The 27,801-nt window shown below is 36.6% G+C and overlaps 1 protein-coding gene across 4 annotated transcripts in view; it reads right to left on the bottom strand.

Annotated features, from left to right (window-relative positions):
• CFAP54 (cilia and flagella associated protein 54) overlaps positions 1-25,856 on the bottom strand; it is a 100,213-nt gene extending 74,357 nt beyond the window's left edge. For all 4 annotated transcript variants that reach the window (XR_013773955.1, XM_079303532.1, XM_079303534.1 and 1 more), the window contains exons 1-18: positions 25,643-25,856; positions 21,221-21,326; positions 17,571-17,717; positions 15,432-15,603; positions 13,440-13,498; positions 12,027-12,170; positions 11,510-11,620; positions 11,322-11,414; positions 10,596-10,788; positions 9,481-9,555; positions 8,492-8,604; positions 8,220-8,388; positions 7,492-7,577; positions 5,440-5,574; positions 4,260-4,407; positions 2,497-2,552; positions 1,390-1,518; positions 114-261 (exon numbers count right to left, since the gene is read on the bottom strand). Coding sequence is in view for 3 of the 4 variants with exons in the window: in XM_079303532.1 (XP_079159658.1) it covers positions 114-261; positions 1,390-1,518; positions 2,497-2,552; positions 4,260-4,407; positions 5,440-5,574; positions 7,492-7,577; positions 8,220-8,388; positions 8,492-8,604; positions 9,481-9,555; positions 10,596-10,788; positions 11,322-11,414; positions 11,510-11,620; positions 12,027-12,170; positions 13,440-13,498; positions 15,432-15,603; positions 17,571-17,717; positions 21,221-21,326; positions 25,643-25,839 (2,281 nt within the window). In the remaining variant the exon portion in view is untranslated. The remainder of the gene's footprint in view (positions 1-113; positions 262-1,389; positions 1,519-2,496; positions 2,553-4,259; positions 4,408-5,439; positions 5,575-7,491; positions 7,578-8,219; positions 8,389-8,491; positions 8,605-9,480; positions 9,556-10,595; positions 10,789-11,321; positions 11,415-11,509; positions 11,621-12,026; positions 12,171-13,439; positions 13,499-15,431; positions 15,604-17,570; positions 17,718-21,220; positions 21,327-25,642) is intronic.
• Between the last annotated feature and the right edge of the window lie 1,945 nt (positions 25,857-27,801).

Here is a 27,801-nt window from a genome sequence, read left to right as displayed (position 1 = left end):
CATCAGCTCCTCTCCAGAAAACAGATACTCCTTTATTTATTTGTACTATAGAATACATTAGCAAAAAGACTCTAATTAAGTTATGAAGATTATTTAACTTTACTGAAACCTACCTTGTGTAATTTTAAGAAGTTTCACTGCTACTCGATGTTGGGCCTGAATGAGCTCCAAGTGTAAATCTGTTACAAAACCATTATCTGCTCCTCTTTTACCATCACCACATCCCAAAAGAGAATTCAAACTCTGTTTATTTGAATACACCTAATAAATAATAATAAATAATAAATAAATAGGAAATGGCAATTAAGCAAATACACTACTTAGCTTACTGCACTTTTCTTGATATTGATATTATTTCAGTTAGCTGACAAACACTGAAATTTGTTGCATTTGTGTAATATACAGTCAATGAAGAAAGCAAGGAAAGGAGAGTGACCAGACAGAGAGAGCACGGATAATGGATAAAGAGAACTAGACAAAATCTGAGAATCAATAGAAAATTGGATCAATAATAAAGACAGAACTGCAAAAACTACATTTTACTGTGTTACCAATCCATAAAACAAATATCATATTGATATAGAATGAAAATTAGAAAATCTGAACTCATATCAAGAGCAAAAATTGATTTTAACAATAAACACTTGCAAGCAATAAATATGAACAGAATTTCTGCTGTTATTTTATATAAGAAATCTATATATTATAATTATTACAAATGAAAATGTTAAAGAAAGCCTGAAGGAGTTAATAGTTAATTATTGAAAGAGAAAAATGCTCTTTCAACTTGTGCTGGCTTTGGCTTAGGCAGAGTTCATTTTCTTCATAGTAGCTGGTATGAAGCTACTATGAAGTGGTTTGAATTTGTGCTGGATATAGTGTTGGTAATGTCAGGGATGTCTTCATTACTGATGGGCAGGGCTCACACATCATCAAGGCTGGGACAGCACTGCTTCTCACACCACCCCACCAGAGAGGAGGCTGAGGAGGCACAAGAAGTTGGGAGGAGGCACAGCCAGGGCAGGTGACCTAAGGGATATTCCAGCCCATACAACACCATGGGCAGTACATAAACCTCAGGGAAAGAGGAAGGAGTGGATGTTTGAGTGATAGCATTTGTCTTCCCAAGTCACAAAAGGTACACGTGATGGGGACTCCAGGAGTTTGCTGAACACCTCCTGCCCAGGGAAGTGCTGAATTAATTCCTTGTTTTGCTTTGCCTCTGTGCACAGCTTTTGCCTTCCCCACTAAGCTGTCCTTATCTCAACCCACAAGTTTTCTGGCTTTTACCTTTCCCCCAGGACACTATGAAGGACTGGGTGAGCAACTTTGTGGGGCTCAGTTGCCAGCTGGGGTTAAACCACAACACTAATACACTGTAAACTTTACCATTGTACAGCAGTTGTCAAATATCGACTTTCCATCGGGTAAAAGGGTCATTAACCGAGATGTGTTCATGCCATTAATTGCTTTTTCAAGAATTTCATAAGCAATTTGTAATTGTTCTGCAGGTGTTTTCTGAAATGAAAACCCATGTAAACACATTTCCTTAGATAACATTAAAAACTATAATACAGTCTATCAAAAGCAATGTGCTTCTGTTTTTTGGTGTTTGAGTTTAAAACTGTCAGATAATCTTTACATAGGTACTGCTCCCCACACTTTAATATACTAATATCAATGTTTTAAATGTTAAGTAGGACTGATTCTCCTTCAGCTCAAAAAAAAAAAAACAAAAAAAAAAAAACAAAAACCCAAACTACTCAGTGTTAGCTTATAGCAGAATGAAACTGAACTTAAAGAATTAAATTGAAAACATAGTATTTGCAGTTTTTCAATATTCCAATTAAACACTACAAAGAAAACTGTTTTTACAGGAAACATCACCTTTAAGTAGGCTATCATTGAACTAAACCTTGTCCACGTGTGTAAGCATTAAGACATCTGACTGACAAGACTCCTAAGTCCTCAGGCTAACACATATAATTCATTCTTAATGTGCTTTAGTAAGTCATTTGATTGGGTAATTCTGCAAAGTGCTGAACAAAGCAAGGACACTCAGGATGTTTCATCTATTCCACATGATCCTTGCAAAGAGAAGGATGCAAAAACACAACCCAAAATATTTTCCTAAAATTAAGCACGGACTAAAATTTCTACCATCTTAATGAAATGTACCATTAAACCATTTAAGCCTGGAACTACAGATTGGCATTAAAAAAAAGTATACAGTGGAAATCACTATGCTTATGCTGTAAACAAACTTTCAAATACAATCTCTTCCAGAAAAAGGATTGATAAAAAAGACTCAGTGGAAATTTTCCAGTTTTATTTCATTTGAAAAACTATCTTTGCTTTCTTCCTCTGCACTAGCAGGATTGTATGAAACATTTCATATTTTTAAAACTTAATACAAAATCATATTAAAAGCTTCAAGCAGAAGTATTCTTATTCTATTCAAAATCAATGTATCAATGAAGATAAATTGGACATTACCATCAGTATTTCAGGCATATCACAGGTTTCATCTTGTGAAAGAGAAGCACTTCCTCCTTTTTTAAAGGAAGAAAAGAAGAAGCAAAAATAAAATAAATCCAGAAAATTTTAGTACCATTTGATCATTTCTACTACTAATTTCAGAGTCTGCCAATAATTCTGTACTTCAGTGTTTGACTATGAGAGGTAATGATACTGCTTCTTGAAGAGTTTTCCAGGGCTTAGACACACAGTCATGTATGCACAGTTATACTAACACAGGATATTATTAGCCAATAATGTATTTTAAAGGTACCATATATTTCACAGCTATGTCATATCCAAACTAATGAAACTAGGACTCATCTTGTAGTTCCTCATATTTTTGCAGCATTCATATCAATTCTCCATTTTTAAATCAATTCAAACCAATTATTATCTAATTCACAGTTAATTTCACTTAAAGAAGAATTTTTAAGAATAAGAGGTCATATTATTGGGATAGATACGACTTCATGTTAATATTTCTTCAAGAAGTATTATCACATTTTTGAAGTTTGCTTTGATTGTTTAAATTACTTTTATTTATGAAGAATACATCCAAACTTATTTTTCACTCTTCAAAACAAGAGAAAACAAATTTTTAGTTCTTGGTTAAACCCTCTAATTTCATTTCTTTGCTGAAATAAATTGCTTTTTGCCCTTTCAGAGTCACTCCTTGTGCCACTTTTGAATGCTTGTTCATTGTCTCTTCCTCATAAAAAAGAAAATTTGTATTCACTCAGTATTCATTCAGTAAATAGGTTCTTTTCAGCATAAGCATATGCTTGACTGTCAGCCTGTTTTGACCTATCTATTCAGCTTCTTTTTCCTCCAAAAAGACATATTCAAACTGAATGAAAAAGAAGGGGTGCTACAATGAGGACTCATTTAGTCTCCCTGAGAACCTTATGATTTTCACAACACCACCAAAAACAATAGCTACTCTATCTTAATAACAAATAGTGATTTCCCAAGATTTTTTTTATTTCCAAAAATGCAAAACTATTATAATTTCTTTCTGTTTCTAGATATGGTCTAATAAGATCCTTAACATTCACTCTCTAGTTGCTGTAAGATATTTACAAGATTCATGATTCATATTCCAGAAGACACAGCAGAGAGCTTTTCAAGTATATCTAAATATTCATATTTTACAGTATTAGGCAGGTTTTGGAAGGAAAGTTTTTTAATGTGATTGTGATAGCCTTCACAATAACGTCAGCCAAGTTCAACTTCAAAAACAATTTAATTACTATACAAAAATCAAGAATGTGTAGAGAAGAAAACCAAACTAATGACCCAATAAATGCAAAAGCTTCAGTATGACCTCAGTATTTTCCCTTTTGTTTAGCCTGCAACTAATCAACCAGCATTTGAAGGCTCCAAATGAGCCACAGCCTGTACTGCCTTTTGTCTAGCCATATTCAGAGAACATAGCAGTGACCTGAGACTATTCTGAAGGGCCTAAGGGACATGTAGAAGACCTATGAGGAGATGAGTAATAGATGTAATTCAGAATGGGGTTACTTCTGAACTGGAAATGTAAGGAAAGAAGAAATCATTAACCCTTGGGAAAACAGGTTTGATTTGCTCCAATAATGTGAAATTTTGTGTGAACAACAGCATCCCTCTACTCTCAACAGTCTCTTTACAATTTTTTTTTTAATATGTATGTTAGTCAGATTTCAGCTCAGGAAAGTTCCAATCTTAAAAGTAAATTCTGTTTTACTTGAAAGCTTTACCTCCTTTTTCCTTAGATTCACCTGTAGATTCAGCTATGTTTTCCAGTATTGAAGCTAGACATAGGGTTATCTCTGCAAACATCACATTGGTGTCTGCTATGCTGCTCTTCCCAATTATTTCATTCATTATCCAGAGTATATGAACCCACTAAAAATGAGGAAACAGGAGAGAGAAAAATAAGACAGGGATAAATCAAATTTTTGGAAGACCTTTATGTATTACAGAGGTAGACAGGATTTTGCACTCAAAATTATTTAAAAATATTCACAAGCATGCACACAACTCCTTTCCCGGATCTGGCTTTTTTTTTAAATGCCACCAGACTAAGATGCTGAATTTACACTGCTCCATAGCTCCAGTTTCTTCACACAGCAGACTTTTTTATTTTAGAATGTTATTATTCCTGCCATTCCTTTTGGGAAGTTCTTTGAATGTCCTACAGTCATAGTACATAGCCATTTATACCTTGCTCTAGTGCAGTAAGCCTCCCAGTAGATTTGATTACATGTCTCTCATTTATCTCCACATCTTCCCACTTAAACTCAGAATAAAAGAGACCCAAATGCTCCTGTTGTACATACAGGGGAAAATAACCATATACTACCTTCTGGAGAACCTCAGAACAATTTTACTACATAGGGTCACAAATTAACTCCTCCAGAAGCTTGTTGGTTAGCACCAACTGGAAGCCCATTTCACCAAGAACCTCTCACCCACAGGACAAATTCAATGTAGGGCTGTGACTCTATCCAGTGGGCTCAGCACTATTCTACTACAGATTCCCATCTCCCTTGTCTTAAGTTGTAAAGTTTTTTGCCATTTTGTTCAACTGACCTAGGGAACTTTCTTGAAATATACTGATATTTTCTGCTACAATATCTCAAATTCTTCTTCTTACATCCTGCCCAAAAGTTTTCACTGATTTAGCTTCTTACCAAGGTGGCCCACTGGCAGACAGTGGGTTACTTTACTGCAAAAATACTAAGAGAATATTTTGGTACTGGCATATGTGAACACAGTGTGTTCAAAGTGTATATACAATTCATGTTTTTGAAGAAGATTTATCTGCATTTTACCATAAGAAAAGGTACTTAGACTGGATACCACTATTTCACTGCCTTTACTGTAACAGCTTGCATTCACATTAAGAGTAATACATTATAATGAAGGACTAAGTACTTGGTAAGCTTGGTGTTTGTGGATGTATTCTAAGCAGTCACTTCCACTCATCTGGATTTGCTGAAGTTCTGTTTTACACTTCTGCCATAAACACATTACTACATTAACAAGTATTTCTTTGTCAGGATGAACATTCTGGAAAGAAAAAACAATATAATTATGGAAATGGGCAAGCACATAAACACACGAATAACCCAGTACATAAGCAGTCTCAACATTTTTCAACACAAGTAAATAAAATATGTCACTTTCTTATAAGGGATGACAACATTTTGAAAGATTTAGAAATACTTTTTAAGAACAATTTTTGATGGACCACCAAGCTTTTCTTCTCTCAACAATATAGCTGGGTTTAGAAATTTGGGGAGTTTATTTCTTTTGGTTTTTTTAACTGACTATCTCTTAAAAGTGACACAGACAAGGAAATCAGTGAGATGAAAATTACATGAGAGAGAAAATTAGCTATACCACTGAAATCAATAGATTCTGGAGAAACTTTCTTTTTAGTTATTTTTAGTAAAGTATTTAAATAATTGCAGAAGAAAATCTAAATTAATAGTTTCCTTTTGCTTGACAGAGTATTCCATGGTCTATTGGTGCATCTGAGATGATGAAGCAGTGAAAAACAAACAACTAGAAAAAAATTTGGAAATATCTAACAAGTGAAAGAAATGTTAAATCCTATCTGCATCTTGCAAAGAGAATAATTAACAAATTCAAAACTTTAGTTGGTTAACCTCCTAATGAACACATTTTAAAAGGCAAGAGTCCATCTACGTGTTAAACACATTCTGAACAGTGAGTAAGGAACAGTACACATCTTTATCACCAGTTATAGCAGAAATAAACTAGTATCTCCAGTGCAGTGATATATCCACACTATCTATAGTTTCACATATGTTTGAGCATAAGATTTATGGGATACTGATAATGAAACTGGGGGAGAGAGAAAAATAGAAAAAAAAACGGAAATCAAAATTATTTTTGTCACTGGTTTGGTGGCAGCAAGCTGCAAGATTGCCTCAGCTATATATCCTGTAACTTCACCATCAGTTAATGCTCTGTTAATCAGGAGCAAATTTCTCTTTCTTCTCTGGACAGATCAGGAATATTTGCAGGAAAGTGTAGAAGAATCAGTAGAGTTTAAATCTAGGTAACTGCCTCCATACAGAGGTCACAATGAAAACTGACAAACTGTGCTATCTTAAGGTACCTGTGGGGTACCTCACAGGCAAGATACTTTGACTAAATATACTATACCAAAGCTAAAAATGTGTGTGCTTCAATTACATCCAAATTGTGGCAATATTCAAATTATATCTAAAATTAATTTCACAGTTAAGATATGTGCCTGTTATCAGAGCAGGCTTTTTCTAAAGAAAAATTTTCATTAGTCTTTTGGATCACAAACTATTTTAATGTAAGTGCTAGTAGTGGAGACATTGCATTATAATTTCTTCCAGTCTCAGCAGCACATTGAGGGGAAATCTCAGTTTGAGCAAAAATGGTTACACTGAGAAATAAACATCAGATACAAAATGGGATTATTTCTACAGTGGAGACTTCAGCACAGAGTCCCAGTCTCATTTGTTTAGTTGTTGCTGCTGCTTGTTTCCATTTTTTGCAGTAAGAATTTACCTTAAATTGCAGACATAGTATTAAAAAGGCCTTATCATTCATTAGGGTAACTGCCCTCATTTCTATAAATACTGCAGAAAAGTTTTCCACAGCTGAGCATATTTTCCCACCTAAATCTAACATATGTAAAGAAATTTGATCTCTGCTTGATTAGCTGAAACATGCAATCAGCCCTATAGTCTTCCAAATAAATTTAGTATCTAATAAACATTTTTAAAGTACTGATTACAGAGTATTTTTTTTAAATGAATCCATTTTTTAAAATCACAAACTGCTCGCATTCATAAGTACATTTTTTCACTTTTGATATTCTTGCACTTAGTGATGCAACTGATTCCTTTGATCTTCAATTATATGCATTCATTACAGATTAGGTGATACACTGAGAAGAAATGTCTCAAATTCTGGTATTACCTGGTCAGATGTGGAGACACAGGAAAGCACGGTTGTTGCCAAAATCGTAAGATCATGGAAAGGATCTTTAGGCTTTAAGGATTTCCCTACATTCAGCATTTATTAAAAAAGGGGGAAAAGTAAAGGCAAGACATTATATCTAATTTAAAACCCAAGTTTGAAGATATCTGAGTCAACTGATTTACTAACATAAACCAGCAGATAACATAGTCTAAGAAACAGTAAATTCAGAGGGGGACAGAAAACTCCAAGTTCATTCACTTCTGTGAAAAATGAACATTTCTATTTTTTAGGAAACAGAAAGTTTTCAAGATATATTCAGGTTTTTGGTTGCCATAGAATTAAATTGAAGCTGCTCTAACAAGTTTTTCTTGCTTCTATGTAAAGAAATTTTTCATTAATTAAGTATAAGAACAGACAAAAACCCCTCAAAGATCTGTTTCACTTTTTCCCTGAAAACTTGTCTGAAAATATCCAATCATTTTGCATTTTGTTTATAGCTTGATGCATGTTTAATCTGTATCACGCATTTCTCACTGAAGGGAAATCTTATAAAGTCATATTTTGACAAATGAAAACTGGAAAAAATAGGTGGCATTTTCTCAATTACTACTTTGTGTTGCAGACTACTGCATGAACCATATTACATAGTTTTTAAATAATTTACAAAACCTCTTGCTGCAAAAATATTTGAAATTCAAACAGAACTATAATTGAACAACACTCACTTCTAATTGTTTCTGTCTTTTCAGAACCTTGAAGTGAGCTGGCTTTTCTGCTATTATGATCACTAATAGAAAAACTACGCTCAAATTTTCCTGGGAATATTACTGGTTGCATCAATGTAAGAAGTTTGAGTTCTATTTCAGCTTTCTTCCAAGTTGGGTCATCTTGAGCCTAATTGAAAGGAAGAAAACCATAGAAATTGGTCTTTAAAATATACTCCTGACCCTCACAGGAAAAGACTAAATAAAGAACATCTCAATCACATCCAGATTACCTGAAGAAAATTATCAACAAATTCAAAAGCAGAATAAAACACGTCCCACTCTTCATAGCTGAAAGCTAATTTTACAAATTTCACAGCAGCATCTCCAGATATCCCTTTTTCTCCTGCAGTAATGATAAAAATATTTTCTCTGTTTTATATATATGTATTCAGAAGTTCATTGAAAGTTTATTTTAATTTATTTTCGTAATTTGGGTATTGATAAATACAAAGAAACATCTCCATGTGTTTTTGAACAGTCAGCATAATCTTGAAGGATGTTTTAATAACTTTACAAGAAACAATAACTTCATGTTTTCACAGTAGCGTCCATGTTTACAGGCTGCTTTAATGATGGATCTGCAACCATAGAATCATAAAGGTTTTAAAATACCTCAAAGATCATAAAATCCAAACTTTTAACAAATACCACCGTGGCCACTTAACTATATCACAGTGTCCATTCAAAAGAGGCTCTACAATTATTGATATTAACATTCCTGTGCAGAGAACATCAAGGATCTAGTCCTCACTGTAGCAGAAATAGCTTATCACCATGAAAAGCTGAAATCTGGTTTTAAAATTGCATAGAAACACATACAGTTTCTTTCAAGACAGGTAAACATTCCTCATTACTGTGTCAGAAAATGATCATATATACATAGGGAGCCAGTTTTCTCACTTTTCAAGTTCATCCAGACCACAGTAAGTCAGAGAACAGACTTCCTGGACTTTGGTACTCTCAGCAAGTGCTTTAGCTAATATACTCAGACAGTTCTGCAGTCCTAACAATATACCACAGTCTCTCTCATGAGTTAGAAGGGACTGACAAGTTTGATCACCAAACTCCAGCTCCCAGCCCTGCACAGAACCACTCCAAGACAACACCATTTTGCAGACTCTTTAGGTACAGAACTATTACTAACATGAAAATTAATTCTGCACACTGAGCATTTATATCACTGGGTAAAAAAATGTTTTGCAATTCAAAGCTAGCTTACCTGTTAGCATCAATTGCAGAAGAGTAGATGATGGATTAATTATACCAAACTGACTGGTGACATTGGTCTCTCCACCTTTGACACAAATAATTTATAAAATCAATTTATAATCTATTTGACTTTTTACATTCTAATTAGCCAGAAATCATACCAAGAAAAATATCATTCTTAAGTGTACTTAGTCTCTATACATTCTTTTACTGACAAAATACCTCTACACCCAGGACTACATTCAGCCCAGAGCCCAGCAAAAAAAATGTGGAAGTAACCATCAAGTCCAGTGTTTTTCTCAAGTTTTTACATCTAACTTTGAATGGACTTTTTTTTAATAGAATACATCAAACACCATGGTATTTTGACCTTGCCTGGTTTCCCAACCCCCATCCAGCTGGTCTCTCATTTGTGCATCACAACAGGACAGGGAGGAAAAGTATCGATGGAAAGCTCAGGGTTTGGTTAATCTCAAATAAGAAAACAAAGCTGCAAGCAAACTAGAAAAGGGAATTTATTCACTATTTCCTGTAGGTGGGCAGACTCCCAGTCACTTCCTGGTAAGCAAGACTTCAGGATGTGTAGCAGTTGCTTGGGAAATCCCCCAGTCCTCTCCCTTAGCCACAGATGTTGCTGCTGAACTGGATAGGTCCTGCTGTGGATTAGCTTGGTGAATTTAGTGATTAGTTTGGTGAGTTCAGGTCAGCTGTGTCAGCTATGTTCTCTCCCAGCCTAGTGGCCTTTGGGGAGAGGAGTCTTGAGGCTGTGCAAGAACTGCTCAGTAGTAGTGAAAATACTGGTGTGTTAACAACATATGTTTCAGCCATAAATATATAGCACAGTAAAACCTATAAAGGCCACTACAAAGAAAGCAATCTACAGTTAACTTAGAAAATATATGCATAAACTGCTGCAGATTTTTACTGATTATAATAGACCATGGAGAGAAACCTAGATTTTTATTTTCTATTATGTAAAGATAAGAAAAACTACCTATTTTTACAGGTGGTATTGTTATAAATCAAATATATACCTTTGGGCACATTCTTTTTGCTTTTAAATAGAAAAAGAAATGGAGGTCCAGGCCCCTCTCCAACACTGTTTTTGCTTCTTTAAGCTGTTACCTGAGAGGATTTCTAGGCCTGCAGAAAAAAGCTCAGTAGTGACAACACGAATTTCAGTTTCATCAGGAGGATGAGGGGGAAACAGATTCCTGCTATTATCAGACAGTGCTTCCAAGATGGCAAGGAACTGAGCTGCAGCACCATTAAACATTTCCACCAGCAGCCGCTCAGTAATGGTGCGAGGCAACGACAACTAAGTAAGAAAAGGTAAGTTAGGCTTTGTGACATCTAAACCAACCTGCAATAAAGCAAGATTTTTTCCAAAACATTTCTCCATCAGAAAGTAACTATGTGTTCAAAACAGAAAATAATGTAGTGTAAAATATATTGCTGTTATTAATGTCATGCTTCAAAGGCATAGCAAAGCCTCATGCTAAGCAGGTATAGTACTTAGGAAGACTAATCATTTCATAGTAACCAGACACACTGCTGCATGATATTTTACTTCAAAAATAGTATAATAGAAATTATGAGGGAGAGTATTAAGGCCATGTAGTTTAAAGCCATGTAGATCTTTCCTGATAATTTTCTAAAGTAATAATTAGTAACATCTTCCCAAGTTTCAAGCTTATTCTGAGTTTATTAATAAAATTACATTTATTATGATATCAAAAATATTAAACTTTTGGCTTGTGTATAGCACCATGTGTATTTAGAAAAATTATGTCATGGTTTCATCACATGACAGTAGAAAAGAAAGAGAAGGATTATATGAAATAAACTTACATTTACTGCTTTTCTCGGGTTAACTTTTGGCTCATGTCGAGTGCTTGACTTTCTGGATACATATACTGCTCTCTTGAAAATCATTACTGACATCTGGCATAAAGAAAAAAGTCAATATCTATGTTATGTGTTCTGTTCATACAGATCATAACTACTCCACCTTTTTATAATGACTTGCAGGATAATACCTTTAGAGTGGCCTCTCTAAAAATCTTTTTTGTCTCTGTACGTCCCAGAGAACTGATATCTTCTAATTGCTTCACTTCGTCAATTTTAATCAAACCACGGCGAGCAAATATCTGTCCAAAGAAAAATAAATATATATACTCTCAGTTCACATCCTGTATGTTGATATCTAATTTTAGAATAATACCATTCCTGAATTTATACAACTGCAAAAGCTGCAATGAAAGTCAGGTCCTGAACAACTGAAAACAAAACCTTTGCAAAGTACCTTTCGTATATATGCATGGGACCTGGCCAGTGTTTAATGCTAGAAGTTTGTGACTGTGAGTATATTACAAAGTGCTATTGCATTTGAGTTGATTACACACTTACATGTGGAAACACGTCTCCACTTTGCAGTAAAATTTTGGAATATGGACAGAACTCTAAAGACACATGATCTGATAATAAGCAGGAATATTTAAATAATATTTCCCATTGGATTGCATCTGAAATGCTACATAAGGTAAATCAGGATACCTCTCCATGAATGCCGGAGTGACAATCAAAGTAACACTGAGAAACTGCGGTATATAGGGTGGCTCTCCACGTCAAATAATGCACAGATAAGAGTGGAATGGATGATTCCATACATATGCTGGCCCACAGTAAGTATTCCAGGACCTGTATTGAAGGAATCTAATTTCAAAATGAATGCATTTTAACCTACATAAATATGTTTCCTATTATTAAAGGACAGATACAAACACTTATCCTCACCTGGTAGGACAAATTGAAAGAGGGGAGGGAAAATCACAGAAATTTTATTAATTTTTAACATGTTTTATTGACTAAAAAGCATTCCACCTGCATATTATTTTATTTTTCATCTTAAACTATGGTCAAGCACTATTTTAGCCTTCAAGCTATCTTAACCACTCCAGTTCACCATAGTCTTGCCACCAAAGATCCTGCCCTTCTCTCTCATCTGCTCTTATCTTGAGAGCTATCCCTCTGTTTTCTGGCAGCTCTAGTGATCAGTTTTCAACGGGATCAGCAGGCTTATCTGAGATGCAGTGGAGTCTGTCTTTTGCAGTGAAAACCTGTGCTTAATTTATACCCATGGAACTCCTAACTTGCAGGGCAACATGGTCATTGCAGCAGTCTAATTTTAATAATTAGTCCTTCTCGACTCAACTTGTATCTTCCTCTTACTGTATTCTTGTGTCAGCTGCTCCCTGTGTACATAAAATGTGCACAACTTTGGCCTAAATTAAGCCAATATACAAATTTCCTTTAGTCTGAATTTCAAGAATTGGAAATACCCACAATCAATCCCTCTGTTTCCTGCAGAGTGCAAACCTAAGTATACTAAAGGAGGTGCTAAATCACTTTTGTTTTTAATAGAGATCCAAAGAGAAAGACTTTCCTGCTCAGTGAAAGATTAATAAAACAACACATATCATATTAAGGCTGACTCATATTCTATTCAAGTTTTAGAAGAAAAGAGTAAAGCTAAGATAAAGTTCAGGAAAAATAAAGGTGGGGGAAGGCCAGGTTATTTTATCGATTATTCACAACTAAAACCCTAGCCACCAGGTGTCAGTACATTTCCACATTTTAAGAAAACAAAAGACCATTTCTTGAACATATATAGATGTCCAAAACAAAGCACTTGGAATCCTCTGAAACAGCCTAACATATGCAGCTCAATGTCCAGCAAGACACTACACTGGGCTCCATCCACAGCTGAGGAAGGAGCAGACCCAGGAAGGCATGAGGGCTTAGAAATCAACCACTTTGAAACACAGACATTTTATTTCCTTGTGACAAAGTCCTACTATTGGCAGTGCCAGTGAAATTGAAAAGTCAGAGTACACTGTTATGCAAAGCACAGGTGCATTTTCTAAACTTCTGCAAAATTTACAACCCTTTCTATTTATTTTGCTGTACCTTAGCAGATTGACCCATCACCATCAAATGTCTGCAAATGGTGTAAATATGAATAGTACCTGCAAAAATAAATTAAAATAAACAAACAGGTAAGTTCTATAATCCTACATGAAATTTGCTATGCTAAGCAACTCAATCTTTTTCTTATTATCTGGATTGTTACTTCCAGAGAAGAACAATTTAATGTTTTTTTCATTAAATGAATTAAAAACTAGTGATTTTTCTGTAAAAACGTCTAATTTAGAGACAATGAAACCATTAAATTCTTCTGTGACATTGGTTTCAAAAGTACCTACACAGTGAAGCAGTTTAATCATGAGATTTCATGAGAATGAAATCCTAAAAAATTATTGAATCAAATTTTTACCCAGTAACTGCTAGAGAGACAAATCTTACTTTCATCCCCAAATGCCAGGGTCTTTAAAACAAAATACTACCTCTTCTCACAGACATTATCTTACATAATTCTTTTAGTCCATCATAGCACTGTCCTGGCAGACACTACCACTATGATGTGATATTAAGTATGATAAGTGACATGAAAAAAGTTCCAAGAGCATCAAAATGACTTAGAAATAAAAAACCTGTCAAAAATGTATTTGACTTAAATCAATGTCATAAAATTTTCAAAAAGCAGTCTTAGAAGCATAAAAGACACTGCAGTTCTGGGAGACAAAAAAAAAAAGTCTATTCTTCTGTCTGTATGAATGTTCAGAAAGGGACCCTTGTGGCAGCAGGAGGCATCACAATGTCAACTGTCACAGCTAGAAGGGTGTTATTATCCCAATAAGCTCAAATGGAGCAAGCATAAGGAAGATTTCTTTTTATCAGTCAAATGTGTAATGAGGCACAAAATCTATTGTCTGAAATTGCAGAAAAATGCTCAGGAACTAGGGAAAATCTGAGCTACTGCCTTCTTTTAATTAGAGTAGATTATTAGCTAGAATTGGTAGAGGGACCTGTCCCATACACAGGCAGTGGGATGTAACAATGGCAGGTAAGTGCATATTTTAATTTTAACTCTTCTCCCATAGAAACATACAATCAAAAAACACACCTCAAAAGGAGGGACTGAGGGCAACAGCAGTCCCAGCAAAACAAAAGGATAAGAATTTTTGACCAATCATAGCTCAGAGAAAGTATATTTTTAAAAATGAAATTAAGAACATATTATGTCCTCAATTTATTTTGCAACAATTGACCAGAGTAGCTCAGTTAGTCTGTTTATTTTTAACTAAATAACATTGCCTTTCAAAGCAAAAATATACTGTTGCTGTTCCTGAAATTGAAATCTTGATAAATCATTCTCTGTGTATCTAGTTTGCAGAAGTTCCATTATTTTCTCAATTTTCCCCTAATACAAGCATTTACAAGCAGCACCCTGAAATCTTACTCATAGGTCAAATTCTCAATGGTATGGCCACATGGTATTTTCTACAACAGCTCTACTATCAACTCTTCCCTTTAAACCACTTTCAAAAATACAAAGATGTAATGGCAGACAATAATTTTCAACTCTTAGATCTGCAATCCCGTTTTAAAAAAAAAAAAAAAATCCAACAACAAACAAGCAGAAGAACCTCTAAACCAAAACCAGAAACAACAAAAAAAATCAACAGTGAAAAAATCCAAGACAAAACGAACCCATCAAAACAAATATTTTATTGATTGTTTTTTTTGTTAATCAGGATTTACTCCAGAAATGTCCTTACTTTTGATTTTATTAGTATTTCATATTCTTAAGCATAGTTATGATGAAAAAGTTGATGCTTTTATAACTGCACCTGAAAATGTACGCCGTGAAAATCTTAATTTTAAAATCCCTTCTATTAGAAAAAATAAAAATTTAAAAATAATTCCCCTACTGTGATTGAAGACTAAATAGAGATTTATTCATGACCCTTAGGTTGACCTTGAAGAGTATAAAGAGCATAAAAGTTTCCCTTCACAGCTTTGCTTAGCAAAGAAATGTAAATGGAAAGCCTGAGGTACCATTGTAGATAAGCCAACACAAATTCTCCTGAGGTAGAGCCACTTGCATAGTGAGTCGTAATGAGGTCAAGACATTGAGACAAGTCTGCAGGGACTCTCGATACTGAAGATTTCTGTCTCTGCTGCAAACCACCTGATAAATGCAAACATTTCTTCCTTGCAAAGCATGGAACTAAAACACATAGAAACACATAAAAAGGTAATTAAAATACATGCACATGTCAGTTCATATTAGCAAAGTACAACAAAATGGCGAGTAAGAAAAGACTAGCCACAACAGCAAAAAAAATCAACATGACATTGAACTGAGCATTATAATATGGAAAAAGTATTAATGCTTCAGGGTTTCTGTACCATTAACCTGAGTTAGTTTCCCCCGTGTCACAGGATGAAAATGCACTTAGAGCACTAGGAGTGCTGGAAGGGATTTGACACTTGGCTTCTCTGTAGATGTCTTCTTCAAACTAAGGCAAGTTTTAACTTTTCTACACTTCTCCATCTACATCACCAATATCTTATTTCTCACTCTCATCTGTTACTTTTCCACAGATGGATTTTTCATTCTCTTCCTTGTAATACCTAAAATAACATGACCTCAGTCATGCCTGGACTACAACATCAGCCAAACAAACAACGTGAAAAAATGGGCTAAGAGGGACATGACCAGCCAGTACCTACCAATCTCTCAAAAGCCTCCTTACCTGATAACATTTGAAATTGTATTATTTTGTTGCAGTTAATTCACTGAAGCTGGAAGTTTCTAGCCCTGGAACACCATTTCTTAGTGTTACATTCAAAAGAAAAAAGCTAACTGTAGGAACATGGCAAAAAAAATTGCATCTAAAGCCTTTAGATCATTTGACACATTATCGTTTTCCATTTCCAATTGTAGGGATCAATGCCAAACCAGATTACATATCTGAAAAATTAGGGATAGCTCAGTCTGTAAAGGCTAAATTACAGAACAGGGATTTCAGTATAGACTTGGAATAATTTGCCAGTAGGATAGGTTCAAGGTCTAGGCAGACATCCAGAAAACAGAGGAGAGCATCTCTGGAACTTCAAAGTTATTTACAAAACATTTTTTAAAATGTATTAACACAGTCCATTATCATATTCTTTCTAGGAACCTAAACCACATTTTTAAAACAAACAAACAAACAAACAAAATATAAACCAAGTATTTCTTATATCCTGATATTTGCTTCTAGCTTTTAGGCCAACTGTCTGCTTTCTTCTCTTCTCTAAACACCTATTTACACTCTGACTCAAGGATATGAATTTGATTAGCTCAATACACAGGAGCTGCCTACCATTTCTGTTCATAGTTCTTGATCAGAGAGTAACTTGCATTAGTTAATTCAAAATACCCACCCTACAACAAAAGTAGAGCTTCTCAGCAAAGAACTGCTTAAAGTAAAATATAACATGTTTTTAGCATTCTTCTCATATCAACTGAAACTTTCTTCCATGAATAACAAAAGGTATACTACTAGTCCCTGACTTGATAAGCAATTAACACAAAAGGATTCCAACACACTCTTAAGGTCACTCAGCTTCCCAGAGCTTAAAGCACTTACAAAACTATTCAGCATTCTGTTCTTGTTGTTCATTGTGAGCAAATAAGCTATAAAAAAATAACACTGCTATTCTAACTGTCATGACCTTTTATTACAAGTAGTATTTTGCACACTTACAGTACAAAATACAGGAGAATGCTTTAATTGTCTTACATTGTGCCTTGCTCTTAGATCATACAATACAGAAATTTCCAAAATCACAGGACATTTATGAAATTGTGCCCACATCCTGATTCTGATAGTGGATAATAGCAACTATTTCAGAGCAAAAACTGCTGTAAGCAGTTACAGAACACCACATTCAGAGAAAACTGCTGTTTTAGCACTAAGTTGGTGGTGGCTGGCTTCTGCCACAAAAGCATTAGGCACTCATACCCTCTCCAGATGTTCATATCATATATACGATCATTAAATCTCAATGCCATTTACATGAACAAACTATTAAGGATCAGTTAATGTTAATATATAATTATTATGAAGTACATTTGTGAAGGATAAAATGTGCTACTTACTTAAAATCTGTAAATGTCTTTGACATTTTTAGAAACCCACAACATACCGTAAGTGCTGCCTTTTTGTCCCTGACACCACTTGGAAAAAAGGTGGATTTAAAGCGGTGCACATCATCCATGACACCATCAAGGTTTACAGAACCAAACTGCTGAAGGTATCTTTCATAGCACTGTAGAAGTGCCAACTTATATTCCTGAAAAAAAAAAAATCATAGGTTTTTTTTATAGCTTGCTTATTGCACTTTTATTTCTATAAAACATGTGGGTTTTTATTATCTTTATGAAAAAAGTATCCACATGAAAGAGCAACAGGAAGTAAAGCAATACATCTTCATACAAATATCCAGCAATGTAGTGTGAACACTCAACATGTGAAAGGTTTAAATACTTCAAAGAATGGCTTGTGCTTTGCAAGTTTTAGTGAGTTTTGTTTATTCTAATCATAAATATGACACACAGGAGAACAATTATAAAGCAGGGTCCTGGGCTAATGTAATAAAGAGATGCTGGAATACTCTGCAGTTTTACAGCAGTAATGACAACGATACTACACTTCAGAAAAAAGTACTTCATAATGTAGAACTTTATAAACAATATATAGACATAATCACTTCTCTCTTCCTTGTTTCCATGTTGTCAAATGTCTTTTTTTTTTTTTTTTTTTAATATAACAGATAGAAAGAGTAAGATACATTAAAAAAAGACTGAAACAATTGAAGATTGGAATTTTCCTACGGCCAAGAAATCAGCTTTAATAGACCAGAAATTGCCACTGGTTCTTTAAGAGCTGTTAATAAAGAGGATGTTGAGCCTTATGTCTCATTTCAAATAGAGCTCCCCAGCAGCAGGTCAAACTGCTCTAAAATCATGCTGACTCTATCTATTGTTCAGCTCTGACTCAGATCTGGAAGTGACATCCACTGAATCACCACCACCACTTCCTTCAGAGAGGACTACATGTAGCTTTCTCTACCAATTTCACTAATTCTAGTGCACACACACTAAATACATTCTTTAGGAAAAAGTAACTAATTTCTGCTGGTAAAAATGATCCTTTAATATTTAACCACACAAAATTCTTATTTCTTTGCATTCCCTTCTTTTTTACAATATAAGTTCCTTACTCCACAGTGACACTTACATTTTTAATCATCTAAGGAGTCTAACTCACATGGCCCTATTGTCCTATTTGCTGTGAGAAAGCAGAAGCCATATGTAGAAACTGACTTTCCATGGACAGCTATGGGCAGTCACTTGTGTAATCAAACAGGTACATACAGGCTGTGATAACACTTAGAATCCAAAGCCATGGATCAGAATACCACTAAGATAGTTACTAAATAACAAAAGGTTACATTCTCTCTAAAACAGTTTAAAATGATAACAGGCAGATACAGACAGTGGAGGGAGGGAAAAAACATGTCAGTGCTGATCATATGATGACTAATGGACAAAGCAATTTTTAGATATATGACTTAATGATTTTAGGTGTGTCCTAAAATACACATAAGCAGATGTATTAAAGGAAGGACTCTAAAGGCATTAAAAAAATACAGCAGAAGGACAGAAAGCTAAGTGAGTGCCTATCCACTGACTATTCATATGCAATAATTATTTTTAAGGACTACAAGCCATTAAGTATTATATAATGTGCAGGTTAAAACATTAAAATTTAAAATATTCAACACTACTTTTCAACTAGGAGTCAAGAGGGGTACTTACGAAATAGGTTTTACCACACCTATCACAGACTTTGGTTTTACACCACATTTATTTTTCCTATAATGCATTTGAAATTTGCAGCCTCCATCCCCTGTTGTTTCTACTTTTTTTTTTTTTCGGGGAAAAAATATAACAAAAACTAGGTTTTCATTCTAAAATTAAGTTAAAGAAATGCACTTAAAAGTGAGAGCTCAAAAAAAAAAAGTTTAAAAGCCAGCAAAACAATTCTTCAACACCACCAATAACTTTAATGTAGAAAAACAGATTACACAAGAAGATTGAAGTTCCAAGTGGAAGTTTTTACTCAGAAACATGAACTATTTTCAGGCAATCTAGGGTCAGGTCATTAAGCATCTTGAATGTAAGGACCACACTATATTGGAGTGCTGCTTTGGGAAGCCAATGCTTCCCAAAGTACAGAGAACAGCATTTGATACTTTTGAAATAACCTTACTGAGTACTCTGTGAGAGCAGCAGTTCCCAAGAACTAAAAGCTTCACGTAAAGTTTCAAGCAATTCCTAGAGCTCAGAAGCTATGAAAACTTTAGGAATATAAAAACATGAAGAAAACATGAGCAGAATTGTCTAGGCAATGCTAGCAACTACTGCTATTCAAGCTTCCTCAAGAATTTCTGTATGACTAAACCTCACTTTGAGCCAGCACCTTCAATTGTAATTGCTCCACAGTTATGGACTCTTCTATACGCCTTCCTCAGCCTCTCAGTGAGGGCTGAGTGCTGCTGAAACTCAGCTTCATCTGGCTGGTTTTTATTCAGGAGCAGGCCACTTTTGTGGAATTCCTTGGGGTACATGCAATGGAGGATATAGAAGACTTCATAACATCTGCAAGATAGTCCTGCCTTTGGCGTGGCCTGTGGAAAAGCTCACCAGGCAGCCACACATAAACACTCTCCATAAACAGCACAAAGAGCATCTCTCCTTGCTGCATTCCATAAGCAAAGGACATAAGAGTGAAAGAACAGTTTCACTGGATATGTGTCTCAAAAAGATGACCCTGCAAATCACCTTGATACATTTCCAGTTATGCCCACTTCTTTTTTTTTAATTTCCTTTTATTACCATTATGTTAAAAAAATAAGCAGAAGTTACAGAACTGGCTTTCTAACTACACATCTCTGAGCTGATTCTGAGTGTTGTGAGTAGCTACCCTTGAAAGTCCCAGATTTTATGGCATCACCTTCTGACACAAATATCACTGAGCTTGAAAATGGCTCACCCTTGGATTTTTTCCCACAGGAAACACAAAGGACAAATAGTATATAAAAATATGTTTGCCTTATTGAGTCAGATTAACAGTTACAAGCCTGGCATCCCATCTCCAACAGCAGTCAGTAACATATGACTATGTAAAAGCATAAAAATGGAGTTATCATATAGTGAAACATCCCCCAAATACTGTCTTCAACAATCTAGCTCCTGAATCCCTTTTAGATGTAATGTACCCTTTTTGAGGAGACCAAAAATGCACACCTAATTCAAGATGCAGGAGCATCACTGATACATATAGTTGTGCAATGTGTAATTGCACTCTGGTTCATGTTCTCTTGTCTTCTCCTAATTATTCTTTTTATTCATGTGTGGTTAACTGAGCATTGAACTGTCAGTGGAACTGCTCTACCACTGTCCATTTGCACTTTAACAGCATTAAAGGCACAGTCAGATATTGCACTCTGCCATGCTGAAACATCAAACAATTATTAAAGAAAGATTTTGGGGTGTTTGAAAGGGCAGTGGGTGCATAAAAAATACAGATAGAGAAAATATATTTAAAAATCAGGGCAATTTCACAGTAAAAAACCAAGAAATACAAACAACCATCACTGGAATTATTTTGCAAAAGTTTCTGCTACTTTCTAAATAGCTTTCAGTAAAATATGATTAAAAATTAAAGTTGCATAGAAACATAATGAAACAAAGGCTATGACTGAACCTTTTCTGATTTCAAATTACTTACTTTGATCTGAGCAAGGGTATCACCAACTTTCACAAGTCTTTCATTGTAATACCACTCTGGTAGTCGTGGCTTATATTTGATCCAAATGTTAAACAAAGTATTTGCTCTAAAAAAGAAAAAGATATAGGAGAAAAGGTTTCAGATTAAACTGGCAGTAGACCTGTCATAAGAAGTAAACAAATCAGGAAGACTTCAAATTGTGAAAAATCCTTTCTTCCAAATCTATTTGAACTTCTACAAATTTCAAAACAAGTGATCATTAAAACCAGACTTAACAGGCAGACAAGGACATTTCTGGGTTTCACTTCTGTCACCAGTTTTTATTATACATTTTAAATAGGATGAATTTTTTCCCATGTAAATTCTTATTAAAATGTCCCAGGAATAATCCCCTTGTGCTGTTCAAGGTCAGTCACAAGTGGAAAATCTGTCCCACCTTTCAGCTAGTTGAGAAGTTCTGTCTAAAATTCCAGGAATTTTAAATTGTAAGGAGTAGGATTCAGAGAACCAAATGACACACTTGCTAAAACAGAGAGGATTTTATGGCAATAGTTGTGATGCTCTGCTGTTGCCTCTGTCTGTGTAGCCACAGTTGTCATCAAGGATGTCTCTGTGTAACAAATTGCCTATTTTGCTGAACCAGCAAGCCTCCCACAAATGGTAACTGATTCTAAGCAGTTTCCCTCTGCTACAGAGACTGACCACATCATGGCAGTACTACAGTCCCTACCAACCATGGTTTGATGGCCTCGTGCCCCCACATGTACAACTTCCCCACACCATGCTTCTTTTAAAAAGCCACAATCTAGCTGGAAAATAACAACTGATCAGACAGACTGCCCATAAGCACTGGGACTTTTTCATAAAAGAATCCCATTAGGAAATCATTGCCAGTATTGACAGTGTTCACAGTGCCAGGCATCTCTTACATTTATTCTCTTCCCTGGTACCAAAGTGCCTTGTGATACTGCTACAGACAAAATATTTACAGGTAGCAATTTATGAGGAAAGAAAACAACTGAAGAAATATAAATTAACATTTAAAGAAATTAACATCCATTCTAGTGGAATTGCCATGCGTAAACCATATGCTTAGTGGTGTGAAGTGGCTGGAACTTTTCAGCTTCTCATAAGACTGGGATGGTAGATTAGAAAGCCAGACACTTTCTTAAACTGTTCTCTGACATTCAAGCACTTGGAATGCATTCTCACAGTCTCTCATAACTCTTCATTTCAGCATATAAGAACACACCTAATTAGAAAAAAACACAATAAATAACATTTTTTCCACACAGAAATCTGTGAGCCACCTTCACATTTCAAGGTGAAACAGATGACTTTATGAGAAATCTGTGAAAATTATGTTTATAACAAAGAAATGCAACAATCATAATCTTTTTTTTTTTTTTCTAAAAGTATAATCTCAGCACAATTCTCAGTTCTTGAAAGTAAGCAGCAAAGAAATAAGTAGGACATCCTAGAGGTGTACCCTAAAGGAAAAATGCAGTAACAGCACAAACTAGGCCAAAAGCAACAATCAGAATAAAATGTTTGAAGACATTTTTAAGGAGAAATTTTTTAAGGAAACCATAGCCCAATGAAAAGAAGGAAACTTTACAAATGGATGGGAATGAGTCCCTCCTGGTCCATCCTTAACAATTAATAGCCTGAGTGGGTACTGAGTTCTTATGCTGAGAAAAATACTCCATACCAGTTAGTATCTGCAAAGAGATGCAAAGGAAAGGAATCTGTCAGGCAGCTGAACAAGTTTCCCTTGGATTATTACAGAAAGAATTTAGGAAAAAACTTTCAGAGACCGAGAGATTTGAGGGATATTAGGGGGAAAGAGGAAAGGGGGGATGAAGAGGGAAAAGAGATAGCAAGAATGACCCTGGATGAAGATCTGGAAAGGTAAGACTACAAGATTTAAGACTGATCAGCTCAAATCCCCCAGCAATGGTGATCTTCATTTTTTGTTATGAGTGTTCATGTTAACACACGAGATCCTCAGATATAATAAATATATAACAAGATATAATAAGTAATAAACCTGTAAAAAACTAGTTTAGCAAAGTACTGACAAACCTGACCAGACTTTCCACTTCAGTGGGAAGCTTAAGGTAAACTGATTCTGCTACAATGCCATGACTAACTGGAAGTGAGTTCATGACACAGGAATGTTTCTTTGACACAGACAAAAGAGGAGAGTGAGACACTTGCAAACAGCTCCTCAGCCTTTCCTTTTAACAGCCTGTAGGACACCAGAATAACAAGTTAAGCAAGTGAATTCTTGTTTAAAATGGTGGACTGTTGTAGCTAAGAGGTGAAATTTCTTTATTTCCATCCATAATAGAAAAAATGTCCCTAAGGTTGACCCGCAATAGTGTGCACAGGATAAGGCCCATGTGGCTCAAATCTTTACTACAAGTATAAAGAATTCTCTGATACTGATCAAAAGCCTTATTATTAAATATGGGTGGCTAAGCCATACAACATGAGATAAAATCAATAGTTCAAGGGAAAGCTTGGATGCCCTGCTGCCTAGAGAAATGGGGCAAAACAACTTATTGTTTAGTTGAGGAAAAATTACTTGTGATTGTTATTTCAGACTACAAAAAACTGTGATACCAAGGCAAGCCTTCAGTAATTTTTGTTTTCTACATTAGAACATTTAAGTGCCTAAATTATGGCCTTTCTGTTGGCCTATAAACACCAAAGTCAGAAAGAGTTGGAGGAATGAAGCTAATAATTTTATTTCTCTAAATTGAACATACTTGCCACATGGAAGCTGGTTTACTTGTTGCTCAAAGAACAAGAACACTTTGAACTCAATCCATGCCACAAAAGATAGCTTGAAAAATGAAATAGCAAGAAGTCTTTAGAGCATTCAGGGAAGCATTTGTAATAGCCATTACCTTCAGAAATTCCTAGGACCAGCAGACTAGAGCTGGCTCTGCAAGCAGCACACGCTCCAGTTTTGAGTTATCAAACAAGAAAGCAGTAGGTAGAAAAAAACCTGAAATTTCAAAATCACAAAAAAATAGTCTTGATTTTGCTAACTGCCTGAACACATGCTAATAATCAGAATTCCAGCCTTGTACCTCTGTACTGTCCCTATACAAAAAGAAGAATGCCTGAGGATGCAAAGCTACTGGGAGTTTCATGTTACTCAATATTCCTAATGTCCTGGAATTTTGGTAGGGATCATTACCACCAGAGACTTCTATCAAGGCCTTGACAGAGTCAGTTCTCATCTCCATGATGAACACTGCAGATTTCTTCAGATGTGAAAACATTCTCATGAATATGCCCCATAAACAAATTAGGAAGCCAGATATCTTAGAATAGGAAAGATCTCAGCTTACACAAAGTCCAGGCTGCAGAATCTGAGTATATTTCTGAAAATGTATACACCTACTTCAGAGCAGGGTAATTTATGGACTATTTCTAGGAAACTACTGAGTGAAATATGCAAGGGCAGAAGACGCATCTAAGTGCTAATGTAACCACTCTGTAGCCTAACTCCTAGGCTGTTTTCCAAGGAACTTTTGATACTCTAGGAAACTTGTGGGGTTTATGTTAAAGACCTGTAAATTTAGAACAGAGAAGTATTCACATAACAACAACAGAAAAATCAACTCTTTACCTTAAAAGAAGTAGTTGAGCTCTTGTATCACAAAGTGCCTAAATGCAGCAGGGAGAGCTACATGAGAAATGCACAGTCTTTAAAAGACATATGCATGCACTACGAATCATACACCGACTCCAGTCGCTCCATGTTAACTGCATTACAAAATCTCGACTTATGCATACCCACAGACACGCATGTATGCGAGCAAACAAATATGCACTATTACACTTGCCATATGCTCTGCCTGCATCTATGTGATAAAAATACACACCGCAGACAGAGACATCTGCCCCTAGAGAGCCGTGCGGCTTGGCCGTGCCCACCCTCGCACGCTGCCGGGCTGCCAGTCCCGCGGCACTGCCGAGGGATTTTCCACCGGGAAGCTCAGGCAGCTCCGACAGAGACAACAGCGGTGCTGCCAATTTCCACGGCCCTAAAGGGCTGACTTGTAGGAAGTACTGGGATAAAAGCGGTGTTCTGATTTGTGAGGGGTTTTCGTTACAATGAAGAAATAAAAAAAAATAGAAAGGAAACGGGTTGCGGGTGCTCCGGCACACTTCTGGGAAGTCTGTTTGGCGGGCACACTCCCGGCTATCTCCCAGCGCAGCCCGTGGCCGCGGCGTGAGGAGGGAGCGGAGCCGGGGCGGCGCGGCGTGCCCGCTGGGCGGCAGAGGGAACGGAGCGAAGGAGGAGGGCGCGGCCGAGAAGGGAGCTGAGCAGGGGCAGAGGGAGGGCGAGCGGCTCCCGGAGCGGGCGGCGAGGCGGAGATCGGGGCGGCGGCGCAGCCCTACCCGTGGCGGTGCAGGTCGTGCTGCGGCGGCTCGGCCTCGCCCGCGCCTCGCAGCCGCCGCAGGGAGCTGAGGACGCGCCGCAGCTCGGTCTCGAAGCTGTCCACCACCGGGTTGCCCCGCGCCACGGGCCCGAAGAAGGCGGCGTGCGGAGCCTGCGGGCCGGCGGCGGGGCCCGGGGGCCTGGCGGGCTCCGCCATGCTCGGCCCGGCCCGGACGCGTCGCTGTCTCTGGGCAACGGCCGGGGCCGCCCCGGGACGGCTCCTGCACAGCTGCTTTCGTGAAAGTGAAAGAGACGTGAAAGTGATCAGTGTCCTGGCAACCACGGCCTTTGGAGGCAGTTTCTTGACAGTGAATGGGAAAGGATCAATAGAGGTGGGTAAAGCAAAGAAATACGTGAAAAGTGCATCCAAATAATGCACAGGTGACAGCGAAATAACTGTCCTTCCACACAGCAGCGGCATGCTGAATTACAGGAATCAGAAAATACTGCATTAGCGAGGTCAAAGAAATGGCATGAGATTCATCTAGATACTATTCATCCTTGGAGAAGATGCAAAAATATTATTAATTTATGACTAATGTGTCTGACTCATTTTACACATTGATTTTGTATTGTTACCTGCTGGGAGTTGTGTGGATCCATTGTCCAACAGGTATTGTGAGACTATGGCAAGGTCCAGTGGCAATGGCTGTGCATTTAGATGGGAGCAAATTTAGACAAAGCACAAGAGGGAGTGGGTTGCTCAGCTGTGAAGGTGGTAGAAAATGAAGTCTGCAATGAAAAGACATGCCAAAAAGATTTTGATGCAAGGATTTAGAAATCACTGTGTTCAGAGACAAATTTTACAGAACAAATGAAATATGAGAACTTGGCTTAGAGAGCAGCAACTGCAACATTTAAAGATTTTGCCTGTTTTTTGCCATGCTAACCAAAGAACTCTCTGTGATGGATACCAGATGACTAATAAAACACTGGCCTCTTGGGAAAAGTGGCCTGTGCCACTGTGAATATTGCTGGTGGCATCCAGCAAGTTTCAAGTTCCTATGAGGTTCTGAGCTAGTTTGTCTCACTAGATGGTGCTGCATCCCAAAGGGCTGATATTCACATTCATGGAATGCAGAGAGTGCTGTTCTTAAACCAGCAGTGCCTAGAAGCTTCAAGGGGAACTTGAGAGACTGGAAACGAGACTGCTGAGTAAAACTTTACATATCTCTAATATTTGGGTAGCAGATGGTGGAATGAATATAACATTTGCAATCTGGATTAGCTTTTCAGCCATAGAAGCAAACTGAGTCAAGGAAAACAATAAGGGAAAGGGAGGATAGCCATTCCCCAGAGGGCAAGATTGCAGAGCTATGTCACGATAAAGCTTTAACCACTGGGTGGTTAACCAGGGCGTAGTTGGTCAGTCAGCTCATGAAGAGTGTTTAGTCTAAAATTCCTCGGTCAGAGTTCAACAGGATCAAAGTATGCATTCCCTGCCAGGTGGAGGTTTAGTGTATGGAGGGCAGTTCTGACCCTCCCAGCATCCAGGGTGGACCATAGCAAGGAACTAGACCACCACAGATACTATGGTGTGTATGTTATTTCCATTTTGGAGGCTTAAAATACTGATTACTATTATCCTGTTCTGGGGAAGACTGGAGTTTAAACTTCAGATAGTCTCCATCTAATATTTAGTGTGTTTAATATTTAATTTGGTCCAAAAGTCAAAAAGGCTTATAGATAAATGAATAGAACTTATTTTAACTTCAGAAGGAGTGTAGATTCTTCAGAAGCATTCAGCTCCTATAACCTGATCTTTACAGAGAGAAGCTTGGTGTACACAAACAGTAAGAGTGATGGCTACTGAAGTTTTAACCATGATAGGGTCATTTCCTCAAAAGATAGAGCATGCCTGTATGACTTGGAAAGTTTATAGCAATTTTTAAAGTTACATTAGGGTCCCTACACCCTAAAAATATGTGATCTGTTGGTTGGAAGGCTAATGATTTATTCATCATTGGTAGATGAACATTTAGATACTAATTTGAGCTAACATTAGGGAGAATGTAAATCTACTGACCCAATAGGTAAATCTACTGACCCAAACAGAGAGGGTGTAGCAACCTATGCTTGAATACCACCAGGTCAGATAGAAGGAAGCTGCCTCAGAAAC

This window comes from Erithacus rubecula (genome assembly GCF_903797595.1).
Source record: "Erithacus rubecula genome assembly, chromosome: 4".
NCBI classification, from domain to species: Eukaryota; Metazoa; Chordata; class Aves; order Passeriformes; family Muscicapidae; genus Erithacus; species Erithacus rubecula.
The sequence above is the reverse complement of the archived record's forward strand: the minus strand, read 5'-3'. Positions and strand labels throughout refer to the sequence as shown.